This window comes from Natrix helvetica, assembly GCF_964273705.1.
Source record: "Natrix helvetica genome assembly, chromosome: 1".
Lineage (NCBI taxonomy): Eukaryota > Metazoa > Chordata > Lepidosauria > Squamata > Natricidae > Natrix > Natrix helvetica.
Window position 1 is genome coordinate 294,007,009 of NC_138548.1, and position 13,117 is coordinate 294,020,125.

Sequence of the window (13,117 nt, forward strand, 5' to 3'; positions counted from 1 at the left end):
AGTGAACTTTCTGTATCCAGTAATTAATACACAGTTCTTGACTTATGGTCATTCATTCAGCAACTATTCAAAGTTAGGATGATGAACAAAGGGTCTTTATGACCTGTGACTGAAGTTATGGACATCGTAGCATCCATGTATGTAATTGAAATCTGAGTGATTGGCAACCTTAACAGTCGTGTGATCACCATTTGCAATTCTCCCTGATGGCTTACCCAGAAAGTCAGTGTGGAAGCTGGCAGGGAAGGTGGAAAAAGGTCTGTGCTGAAATCCAAGCAGGATTTTCAGCCATGGAGGATTTTTAGCCCCAGAGTGGAGAGGCAAGTATCAACTCACGAGATTGCTTAACAAGCCCAACCAGGAGTTACAGGATTGCAGTAATTGAGCAAAATAGCTACATGACGTCTCGCTTAACGATTGTTTTGTTCAACAACAGAGATTCTAGTTCCAATTGTGGTTATAAGTCTAAGATTGTAATAAGTTCTTTTAATAGATTTTTTTTCATGAGTATCGTAAATTGTCCATGAGAACTTTAAAATAGTACTTGTCTGTTTAGATTTCTTATACCAAATGCAATGGTGAATATGTTGGATTCTTAGCATTATGGGGTTGTACACTATCCTAATTGTTTTTCTTGTTTATTCAGGTTCATAATTTGTATAGCTGCATTAAAGTGGCAGAAGATTTTGTATCTCCAGAACATGTGAAACACTGCTTCCGTCTGACTCAAGAATTCAGGCACCTATCTAATACTCACACAAACCATGAGGATAAGTTGCAGGTAAATGTTTGCAAATCTTCTGGTAAAACCTCTGATGTATGTCATATTTGTAAGAAGGGAGGAATAACATTTGCAAAAAATAAATTGTACTACTTAAAAATATTATAGAAAAAGGAGGTATTTTATGGCCATATTAACTAAATGAATTCTAAGACATAGTTGTATCAGTTTTAGATTTATTTCAGACCAGTTTATACAATATGTTGGCTTCTCATAATTGTGTCTCTGATTAAAAGTTCTACACAGAGATTATTAATAAGAGTATTGGAGACAGTAGTATTGAGAATATTGCACAGAGTATTGGAGATTTAAAAATTCAATATTCTTGGATATTCACATATCCTATATTTATTTATTTACATTAGTTATAGGGAAGAAACTCCTTTTCATCCTTAGTTCCCTTAAGATAGACACAATGGTAAACTGTTTAGAGGTTTGATGTTTGCAAGCTGAATGGATTTGCCAAAAGGTTAAAGGTTTAGATTGCAGTTCTTTAATTTCCTAGTAAAGAATGAGTACAAGAATTTTTTAGAGTTACTTTTTTAAAAATTACATTAGTATTGATGTATTGCTGTTGAACAACCCAATTTCCATGTTTGTGTGTGTGTGTGTATATATATATTTATGTGGAAATTGTTTTTAGCAATATTTTCTAGGACTCTGTTCTGTCTGTTCTTTCCTTATACTTGTTCAGACTTTATAGGCAATTGATAAAGAACTCTGATAATTAGTAACGGGGCAGATGGAAACACTTCTTTATGGTCTTATTCTTCATTACATTCATTCATTACATTCTCTTTGCAGGTGAAGAATATTATCTACCATGCAGTAAAAGATGCTGTTGGCACACTGAAAGCTCATGAATCCAAACTGGCTAGATCTTAGGAATGGATGATTCTGACCCCCTCCCTCCCCCGGAGTTGTTTTGTTTTGTTTTTTTTGCTCACAGTATAGAAAGGGGATGCACGTGGCTGCCTCTGAAGGACTCTGAAACCTCTCACTAAGAGATGCCATAGCATTCATTACACTCTCCAGCCACTGCCTATATGCTGCCTCAGTCTTGAATATCTAATAGATGGTCACAATAATATACAGAATTCCTGAAGAATGAAGGGTGCCGAGTCCCTTTCTGGTGGCCTTTTGCAAATTGAAATTGTATGGAAACCAGGTGGTATTCCTGCATATGATGAATAGAAAAAAATGTGTGACTCTTTTTTCATACCTAATTAGTCTTTCCAGTAAGTTAGGAAGAATGATGCAAGGTTGGACATTTTATTGAAGACCTAAACAGCTTGCTCTGAATGATTATACACGCCAGCATCCTGGCTGCAAGAACATGAACATGAGAGCGCCTGTCTCTGACATAGCTAAGGAAAAAAGAAATTGTTCTTCATGCTCCCTTTAAGAGTTCTTTATACACTGTAGAAATGCAGAAACACAGAGAGAAACCACTGATTTTCCCAGAGGGCTCCAGGATTTTTTAAAAAAATGTGTATTTAGTGAAAAACTAGGTTTGTAGTGAAACAGTATTTCATGAAAGTAGATATTTTTAGAATTTGAAATACCACAACAGTTCCTGGACTACAAGGAAAGGCACATTGTGTTTAGTCTTCCTTTCAATAAAACTTTTCCAGAAATTATTCTTAGAAATAATTCCCAATAGCACAATTGGCCTGAGGAGAGCTAAAAATAATTTTACTTCCAATACAAAGATATAAAGGGGGAAAAAGAACTTTTATGCTTTGGAGGTGTTGTACATCTCTCCCTAAACTGGTAAATACCAGTTGTCAGTTTTAGATTGGGACTACTGCTTCCCAGAAATAATTTTCAATATCAGCTTTGTCCAGAAATATTTTCAGTAAAATGTTCCTGCTTGATAGAGTTGTATTCAGAATTGTCACCATTGAACTAATGGATTCCATTGTTTTACTGTTCATTGGGACTGTATCTACCTTCTATCCAGCTGTACTGTAGTACCACCTGCAGGCCTGTTAATATGTTCACGGTTATTTCATTTTTTAAAAAATAAAAGTCATTTACTGTAGACTTGTCTTTGACCTATATTGTACCTATACTGGAAGCTCATGGGGAGATATAAAAGTAGGAAAAGCAAGCATGTCTGTCTCCCCTCACCTCCAAACTTTTGAATATATATTTTCTTCTTCTTTCTATTCCCTTTCCAAACCTCAAATCCCTGTGAGCTACATACATACATGCTTTTCAGAAGGCAACTTTGAAGTCTGGTGCATTGTTTTCCTTTCCTTCCTCGTAATCAGAAATCCATTTTAGGGAGTAAGCAAACCTGCAACTTGATATCATTTGAACCTTCCTGAAGCTAGGATTGGAGCTGCTGGAGAGAAGGGGGGGAGAGTCACAGAGACAAAGACACTGAGGTGGGGGCCCTTAAACTCCATATCATTTGAACCTTCCTGAAGCTAGGATTGGAGCTGCTGGAGAGAAGGAGGGGGTGAGTCACAGAGACAAAGACACTGAGGTGGGGGCCCTTAAACTCCATATCATTTGAACCTTCCTGAAGCTAGGATTGGAGCTGCTGGAGAGAAGGGGGGGAGAGTCACAGAGACAAAGACACTGAGGTGGGGGCCCTTAAACTCCATATCATTTGAACCTTCCTGAAGCTAGGATTGGAGCTGCTGGAGAGAAGGGGGGGAGAGTCACAGAGACAAAGACACTGAGGTGGGGGCCCTTAAACTCCATATCATTTGAACCTTCCTGAAGCTAGGATTGGAGCTGCTGGAGAGAAGGGGGGGAGAGTCACAGAGACAAAGACACTGAGGTGGGGGCCCGCGCGCCTAACAGCGCGCGAATCATATATCTATAAACCAAAATAGCAATAATACATTCTGGATTAGTGTGTTTGAGATTGTGATTTTATTTATTTCAAAATGACTGGCTTAGTTCAATGTAATAGCTGTTTTGCACCTGTCTTTCGCAGTACTCTTTTCAAATTTGGATACTGTCCCCTTTGCAAACAAATTACGAGTCTACATAGGCAGATTACCTATCTAGAATCTGTAATCTGTGCTCTCCAAGCAGAAACTAGGTGTCTACGTCAGCCATTCCACTCTATGGTGAAGCCACACTATCAGCCCCCTTTTACCACAAAGATCTTGCAGGAGAAGAGCTGTCTGGACAACTGTGGGATCTGGCAGGTTGAGAGCTGTGAACCATAAACCCAAAGCTTTTGCTGTGACCCAGCAAAACAGATATAGTGCCCTTGCTGACCTTAATGGGGACACTAAAGAGATAGGTCAAGGCAGTTGTGATAATGATGACTCAAATAAGCAGGGGATCGTGGTCCAAAACGAAGAACTTTCTTCGGAAAGGCGAAAAGGAGAACCAGGTATCACACATCAGTCGCAGAAGAAGATCAAGGTATGTAAAAAGAGAAGTCACCTTCTGGTTGGTGATTCAATCATAAGAGATGTTAATTTAGGAGAGGATACGGAGGTTTTAAAAGAGGTCAGGTGTCTGCCAGGTGCTACTGCCAGCAGAGACAAGAGGCGTATTCTTAAGATAGTCAAGAATGCAAGTAAGGACTGTGACGTTGATGCTATTATACATCTTGGCACTAATGATCTATCCCAGAAAGATGTACTTTCTGTGCAGAATGATTTCCAGAACTTGGGGTATGAACTTAGTAGTATAGGTTGTAGGCTTATCTTTTCAGAGGTTTTACCTGTATATAAGGAACAAAAAGGGAAGGGCCAGCGTGTAGCAGAGTTTAATGTTTGGCTAAAGGAGTGGTGTAAAAGGGAAGGCTTTGGTTTTATTAGTCATGAAGCCTGTAGCTGGTCCAATGAAAAACTGTACAAAAGAGATGGGTTGCACCCATCCAAGAAAGGAACTGAGTTACTTGGCATTAAATTCACAGATTTTCTTGATAAACATTTAAACTGAAGAGCGGGGACAGAGAATTAATAGATACAGAACATCTCTGTCCCCAGCAAACTAAAATTCATAGGGTTATAAATGCATGTAACATAGATGTGTGTGTGGGTAAGATTATCACTCCTGCTGTCAAGCAAAACCAAGCATGTAATAGTGATTGTCATACCATGTGCATGAATCACACAAGTGGCAAGAAAATAGGGGCAGTCAGGCATAATACAGGTTATGTAGACAGTAAACACAAGGTCAATCAAAATGGACTCAAATGTCTATATACCAATGCACAGAGTATGAGGAATAAACAGGGAGAATTAGAAATTCAAGTAAAAGAGGGCAGATATGATATTATTGCCATTACAGAAACTTGGTGGGATGAAACTGACAAATGGAACATACAGCTAGAAGGATTTAAATTATTTAAAAGAAATAGACCAAATAAAAGAGGAGGTGGAGTTGCACTATATATAAGAAATAACTACGTCTCTACAGAAATAGAGCACAACAATAATGAGAACTATCTTGAATGCATTTGGGTCAATATTAAAGGTTGTGGGGGAAATGACATTGCCATAGGTCTATACTACAGGCCACCCAACCAAGCAGAGGAAGAAGATGAACTTTTTGCTAGTCAGCTAACTAAGGTATGTAGGAAGCACACCACAATAGTAATGGGAGATTTTAACTACCCTGACATCAACTGGGAAACAAACTCTGCACCAAGTGGAAGATCCAACAGGTTCCTAACAAACCTAGCAGACAACTTTGTTTTCCAAAAAGTAGAGAAGGAAACAAGGGGATCAGCCATACTGGACTTAATTCTCACTAACAGAGAGGAAATGATAGAAGGTGTTGAAGCCATAGGAACCCTGGGGGCAAGTGACCATGCAATATTGGAATTCAACATTATCCAAACACAAGTAGTAGAACAAAGTCAAACTAGAGTCTTGGACTTTAAGAAAGCTAATTTCAATAAACTTAGAGAGAGCTTGGGAAAAATTCCATGGATGAGAATCCTCCAGGGGAAAACAACTCAAGGAGCTTGGGAAATTTTGAAAAATGAGATTAGAAAAGCCCAGTCTAACACAATACCAATGAAGAAGAAAAACAACAGCTCCCAAAAGAAACCAGCATGGCTGCATAAACAACTATCTGACAAACTGAAAGACAAAAAAAGTAAGTATAAAAAGTGGAAGGAGGGGGACATAACTAAGGCAGAATATCAGCAAATAGCCCGAGCCTGTAAAGATGAAGTGAGGAAAGCTAAGGCTCATAATGAAGAAAGGCTTGCCACAAAAGTAAAAATTAACAAAAAAAGCTTCTTCCAACATGTTAAAAACAAGAAAAAAGTTAAGGAAACAATTGGTCCATTGCTAGGAGAAAGTGGCAAAAAGGTGACAAGCAACAGGGAGAAAGCAGAACTATTTAACTCATGTTTTGCATCTGTCTTTACACAAAGGGATAAAACAGTCCAACCTATCAAAAGCAGCACAAAATTAGGAACACAAATTGAAATAGGGAAGAAAATGGTAAGTGAGCACCTGTCTACCCTAGACGAGTTCAAATCACCAGGACCGGATGGATTACACCCCAGAGTTCTGAAGGAACTAGCAGACGAGATCTCAGAACCACTGAATTATATCTTTCAGAGATCCTGGAACACCGGGGAACTACCAGAGGACTGGAAAAGAGCTGATGTGGTTCCCATCTTCAAAAAAGGGAAAAAATTAGATCCAGGAAACTACAGACCTATCAGCCTAACCTCAATACCAGGAAAGATTCTGGAAAAAATAATCAAGCAACGAATTTGCGAACACCTAGAAGCAAACAAAGTAATAGCCAAAAGCCAACATGGATTTGTCAAAAACAGATCATGCCAGACTAATCTTATTGCATTCTTTGATAATGTGACAAAATTAGTGGACCAGAGGAATGCCGTTGATATAGTTTACTTGGACTTCAGTAAGGCTTTTGATAAGGTAGACCATAACCTACTACTAGATAAAGTAGAAGAATGTGGGTTAGACAGCATCACCACCAGATGGATTGGTAACTGGCTGACCAACCGCACTCAACGTGTAGTTCTCAATGGAACTGCATCTACATGGAGGGAAGTATGCAGTGGAGTACCCCAAGGCTCTGTTTTAGGCCCAGTACTCTTCAACATCTTCATCAATGATTTGGATGAGGGAATAAATGGGGAACTCATCAAATTTGCAGATGATACCAAGCTGGCAGGAATAGCCAACACTCCAGAAGATAGGCTTAAGATACAGAAGGATCTTGACAAACTTGAACATTGGGCACTATCTAATAAAATGAAATTCAATGGTGAAAAGAGTAAGGTTCTACATTTAGGCAACAAAAACGGAATGCACAGGTACAGTATAGGTGATACCTTACTCAGTAGTAGTAACTGTGAAAGGGATCTTGGAGTCCTAGTGGACAACCATTTAAATATGAGCCAGCAGTGTGCAGCAGCTGCCAAAAGAGCCAACACAGTTCTAGGCTACATAAAGAAGAGGGATAGAATCAAGATCACGTGAAGTGTTGATATCACTTTATAATGCCTTGGTAAGGCCACACTTGGAATACTGCATTCAGTTCTGGTCGCCACGATCTAAAAAAGATGTGGAGACTCTAGAAAGAGTGCAGAGAAGAGCAACAAAGATGATTAGGGGACTGGAGACTAAAACATATGAAGAACGGTTGCAGGAACTGGGTATGTTTAGCTTAAGAGAAAGAAGGACTAGGGGAGACATGATAGCATTATTCCAATATCTCAGAGGTTGCCACAAAAAAGAGGGAGTCAAACTATTCTCCAAAGCACCTGAGGGTAGAACAAGAAGCAATGGGTGGAAACTAATCAAGGAGAGAAGCAACTTAGAACTGAGGAGAAATTTCCTGACAGTGAGAACAATTAATCAGTGGAACAGATTGCCTCCAGAAGTTGTGAATGCCCCAACACTGGAAGTCTTTAAGAAGATGTTGGATAGCTATTTGTCTGAAACGGTATAGGGTTTCCTGCCTAGGCAGGGGGTTGGACTAGAAGACCTCCAAGGTCCCTTCCAACTCTACTATTGTATTGTATTGTATTGAAATAGTCAGGGTACTCAAGCCTTATTTGTATTTCTGTGGACAACTTCCACTGTACCACATCACACTTGACTCAAAATGCTATCCAAATCTCAATAAATGGTAAAAGCTGAGAAAGCTCAGGAAAAAACAAGGATGCAAAAAAGGTACATGTTTGCATCTATTTATAGCACTGTTTCTCAATTCATATTTGTACTTTCTTTGCATAATTTATTTGAAGTGCAAATTTGGTTTAAAGTCTCCCAAAAGTATTCCGCATCTAATTGTAACTCTTTTAATTTTTTTTAACTCTTTAAATTTGTGAAATTGGTAACTTTCATATCTATTCCTATGCCTCAGGCTTGAAGGCTGATACAGCCATATCCAGATTTCAGTGCTTTTCTTTCTCTATATCCTTTTTTTCCCCTCACGAATTCCAGCTTTCTCAAGACATTTCACCAAAGTGAGGGCAAATTTCTTTTTTTTCCGTGTGATTTTATTGCATGATTTCATCAGAAATTCACTTCCTCTGCTAGAAATGAGCAAAGTTACTTTTTATGAATATTCTTAAAATATTTCCTTTTTTATTAAACATTTTTCCAGGAGCCTCAATCTCTCAAGGATACCAAGCCTTTGTGTTAAAACTAATTTTCAGATCTCTAATCTTATGGAAAAGGAAAGGCTGTAAACATGCATGATCTGATTTCAGGTCCATAATTAAACACTGCTATAAATCATTATATTGCCATACTAATTAGCATTATTTTCATAAGTAAACTTTGGCATGAATACTTTTTAATGAAATTTTATTAAGGGATGTCACCTTTTCAAATAATAGCCTCAAAATAATGTGGACAAAATAATTGTAGAGTTTCTGTGAAAGGATTACCTACTCATCGCTACCCTCAGAATAAGCTTGTTTCAAATCCAATTCTGAAATATGTTTGTTATAATAATAATGTCTTCAGGATGGAACTGACTTATTACCAGAGTTTCACAATCTGAGTCTTTAATGACATGCACTGCTGAAAACCTTTGGTATAATTAAGAGATCCTCAGAAGTTCTTCCAAATGTTTAATGTGACAAAGATATATTACTACATGTACTACTGGAGAGGGATTTTTAACTGAAATTGGCACGAAACTCAAAAGGCCAATGTGGGAACCTGAAAGAAGTGTGATCCTGGTTTATACCAAATGACACATTGCTGCTGTTTGCCATAGTGGCTAGTGCTTTAGTTATATGTACAGGCAAAGTGTATATATTCTATCGTTTGAGAATTCTCTGGTCCTCTGGAACAATAGATGTCAATATGACCTTCAGCTAAAACTGTTTTAGAGGATCTAAAAAGCCGGATGTGTTTCTACCGTACCCTTCTCCAATATTCTTTCCTCAAAGTTAAATATACCCATTCCTTCATCCCCAATACAAAAGTATTCTAATTTGTCTTAATTTTCCTGTGATTTGTGATTTCCAGAATAGTACCCAGTTTTGAGATGGTAATCTGAATAATACAGAATAGAATGGCTATCTCCTTTTTCCAAAAATAAAATTTAATATAAACCAAAGAGTATAGAAAAGTGAGGGTTTTTTAAAAAATATGTAAAAAAAATACCCCTTCATCACAAGATAAATGATTTAAATAAACCAATTATATTTCTTTGTAACAACCTTAATCTTTAGTCCCTTCAAATAATGTCCTAGAACTTGATTTTTTTTGTTCCTACTTACAAATTTCAAAGCTTTAACAAGCCTCTTTTGTTATCTGAAATACCCCAAAAATATCCAGATTTGTTATTTGTATCTCCTTTTTAATTAAGACATCAGTCATTTCCTTTTGAAGGAACAGTGTAGTATAGTTTTCCATATTATTGTAGCCTGTCATTTCTAAATCTGTGTTCAGATCAGTCTCAATCTTGTCAGGTAACACTTGTCCTCCTCCTTTAAATCCTTTAAATACAGTTCATCTACAGAGGTGTACATACTTAAAATTAACTTCTGGGTCCAAAATCCCAAAGTTTCTTTCAAGGTTGCTGGCATCATCTCTCCTGCAAGAAGTTAGATTATGGTTCAGTTTCTACCAGTTACGGCAGAAAGTGCATGAAACCTACAGTGAAAAAGTTATATTAAGATAGCAGCAAGGGATACGCACGCAGGCATGCACACATATATAAAACACATTTCAGAGTGTTGCATTAGTTGACAACCCTAGTCCCTCCTATTATTCTCTTCCTATGATTCTCTCCTAGATTCTCTCCATCTCACAAGATGTACTACAGTTGGTCATCTTTATACTCTTCCATTTGTGGCAAGATAATCATACATCAAGAGTGCGAACAGCAAAATATGCTACGAGATAACCCGCTCTATGAATGTTATACTCCAACTATAAGAGTCATAGAAACCCATGCTCCAGTAACACGTGGTGGGAGGAAGGGCAATAGCTAGGCCAGATGTTCTTTTTCTGATTACTGGCCTGTCAACAAAAATAGTTTCAAATACTGCAAGATTGACAGCACCAGCTCACCATACGGTACTCTTTGTGCAAGTGTGTGAGCCACGCTGCCGCGTTTCTTTCTCTTTAGAAAAGGGAAACTTCGGAGAAAAGAGTCATTTCCCCTCCATCCCCTGCGTTTGGAGTGCCTTTTGTCCTCCCTATCACGCACGATGAAAACCCTCGTGAAAAGGTGTGCTAATCCCTCTGGGGATTAAAAGGGCTTTTATCTTATGCCGAATGTAGCCCTGCCTGGGGTAAACCTTTCCCAAGTCCCGTAGCCACCCACGTCTTGTAAGCTTTCCCATGCCGGGGCCGAAGGAAGATTTAACGTGCTCCCCTCGCAACGCTTTGCTCTTCTAGGGCGGACCCCGCTCTATAAGCCAGCAAAGGAATCTCGTTTGACGCAATGCCGGCCGGCCCACCCAGTTCAGGGTCTGCTACCGGGAAGAAAGGGGGGGAGGGGGGAGCGCGCGCACCCAGTCGAGTTCTTCGGGATGCGGTCCGCGTCTCTTTTCCCTCCGACGCACCGGTAGCCCCTCCCCTTTAAGGGAACGGGGCGGGGCTACGCTTGCTGCAGAAACCTGCCCTTTAAGAGCGCCCCGTTTCCTTTCGCTGCTGCTGCTGCTGCTGCAGCCGGTGCTGAAAGCCAGCTCCCAATCGCCGCCGCCGCCGCTGCTGCCGCCGCCGGAGGAGTCCGGGCCTCGCTTTGCCATGGTGTCCTGGATCATCTCCCGGCTGGTGGTGTAAGAGCGCGAGGGCGGCTGGGCGGGAGGCCCTCTCTCTGTGCTGTTGCCAGGCAACGGGATGAAGATGGGGACCGGGGGGCTCGCACGCGGTCGGGCAGGGCTGCCCTCCCCGGGGCTTTAAGCGCGCGCGCCGACAACCCCTCCCTTTCGTTCTTCCTCCGGGGCAGTTTGCCGGGGGGGGGGGTTCGGGGGAGATCAGCGCTCCTCGCCCTGAACCTGGCGGCGGAGAAATCAGACGGGGCGTTGCCTGGTGTCCGGGGCTCTTTCCTCGTCCCCTTGGGGAGGAAAAGCTGCCGCGAATTAGACGAGGTCGGGTGAGCCAGCCTGACGGGCCTGGGCGACGAGGAAGGGAATTGTGGATGCAGCAGGTGGGAGAGAGAGCAAAGCACCTTGCTCGGCCTGCTCGGTGGGCCGGTGAAGGTGGACGTAGTGAAGGGTGGGGAGACTGGACGTCGCTCAGGTTTGCGAGAATCTGACGCCCACCCCAAATAACTGGAACCTCACACTCTCTCTCTTTCCTTCCTCCCCCCCCCCCCGTTTTTATTCGTTTTTATTTTCAAAACTCTGGTTGCAGTTTGGTTTTTGGCACCCTGTACCCTGCCTATTCTTCTTACAAAGCTGTGAAGACGAAAAATGTGAAAGAATATGTAAGTGCAAGGCAGCCATCATATTTATTTTAAAAGGACTAATCTTTCTCTCCTATGGTTCGCGGTTTGTTTCCTGTTCTGGAAAATAACCAGGTTTTGTAAATGAGCAAGAAGCGGAGATTTCACTTTTTGTCAATATGTTAGTTTTTTTTTTTTAAGGATCTTATTTATTTGATGTGAACATACTGTGGGAGAGAGTTGACATGCTTGTTCTGCTCTTAAGCATTTTCTCCAATATAATGAACACGCACGCACGCACACGCACACCAACCATAAGCTGATGATGTCACCATATGCTTCTTCAGCTAATCACTTCTTGCTTTTAATGTTATAAAAGTTAAAGCTGGTATAAACTACTAGCTATTCCAAAGCATCGTGGTACACTGTCTTTGGAATAGCAGGCTTCAGCCAATGTAAACATTGTATTTTGCACATTAAAACAACAGGTATGTCACTAACATATCTGTGTACAAAGCATGGAAAGCTAAAAGTGCTTTTTTATGCCCATGATGAAAATACAATGCTCAGTTTTGTTATCAATTTTAGTGGTTCCTTTTATTGTAGCCTTGGAGTATTGGAGGGTTGTCACAAGTACTTGCCATTGGGTGTGTCACTTGACAATTATTATGAAATTAAGAAACAAAATTTTATTTTAAATGAAAGTTTCTTAATTGGACTGTAAAGTACAGTATTGAACATCCCTATCCACTTTTAGCCATTCATGAAAAGGTTGATATACTGGGGGGGGGGGTGCTATAGGGAAGTTAAAGCAAAAGAATATGTGTCAGGAATAATGATAAATAGGTAAAGAATTGGAAAGGAAGAAGTAGGAAAGATTGAAATTACTCTCAAGAGTAGTGCTGCCTTTTTAAATAGATGCTTCTAATTTTGTTGTTCCATGCTTTGCTATACAAAATGAAGTATATACTTTCTTTATAGGATCATTATTATTTGTTTATGTATTGAACTTGCATTTTGTCAAACTGTCAATGACTCTGGGTAGCGTATAAATCTACTTAATACATGTAATTCGAACATTCACAAAAGTTCATTGTAGAAAAAAGTAACCAATTGGTTGCCTTTGAAAATCTGGGCTAAAAATCTTCAGAGGCAACTTTTGGCAATTTGCAAATTGCAAAATATTCCCACTTTCACATTATTAGCTTTCATAAACAGCACATACAAAATTATTGTTGGCCTAGCATGGATTATACTATTTATGTGATCCACAAATCTTATTTTCAATATTTCATGCTTTTTCTGAGAACTAAATGGTGGAGGTAACAAAATAAAAGGTTATGGTACTTATCAGAGTGTATGTCTTTGCATGTGTGTTCTTTGTGATACCCATGCTTTCAGTTTTTAAGGTCATGCTTGTTCTGAGAGGAAACTAGAAAGTAGAACATTATTCTTATAAAGAGAATGTTTATGCCAGTTTTGATTATGTGATATTTACATTATTTA

At 39.7% G+C, this 13,117-nt stretch overlaps 2 protein-coding genes across 4 annotated transcripts in view; both read left to right on the plus strand.

Moving 5' to 3' along the window:
• The window catches only part of KDM3B (lysine demethylase 3B), a 53,360-nt gene extending 50,535 nt beyond the window's left edge, over nt 1-2,825 (plus strand). For both annotated transcript variants that reach the window (XM_081956055.1, XM_081956056.1), the window contains exons 23-24: nt 647-781; nt 1,586-2,825. In XM_081956055.1, coding sequence (XP_081812181.1) covers nt 647-781; nt 1,586-1,666 — 216 coding nt within the window. In that variant the 3' untranslated portion in view covers nt 1,667-2,825. The remainder of the gene's footprint in view (nt 1-646; nt 782-1,585) is intronic.
• Nucleotides 2,826-10,904: 8,079 nt separating this feature from the next.
• The window catches only part of REEP2 (receptor accessory protein 2), a 32,427-nt gene continuing 30,214 nt past the window's right edge, over nt 10,905-13,117 (plus strand). The window contains exons 1-2 of one of the 2 annotated variants that reach the window (XM_081968466.1): nt 10,905-11,003; nt 11,581-11,653. In XM_081968466.1, coding sequence (XP_081824592.1) covers nt 10,972-11,003; nt 11,581-11,653 — 105 coding nt within the window. In that variant the 5' untranslated portion in view covers nt 10,905-10,971. Of the gene's footprint in view, nt 11,004-11,087; nt 11,375-11,580; nt 11,654-13,117 lie in introns of those variants that run through there. The other variant, XM_081968467.1, reaches the window with a different exon arrangement.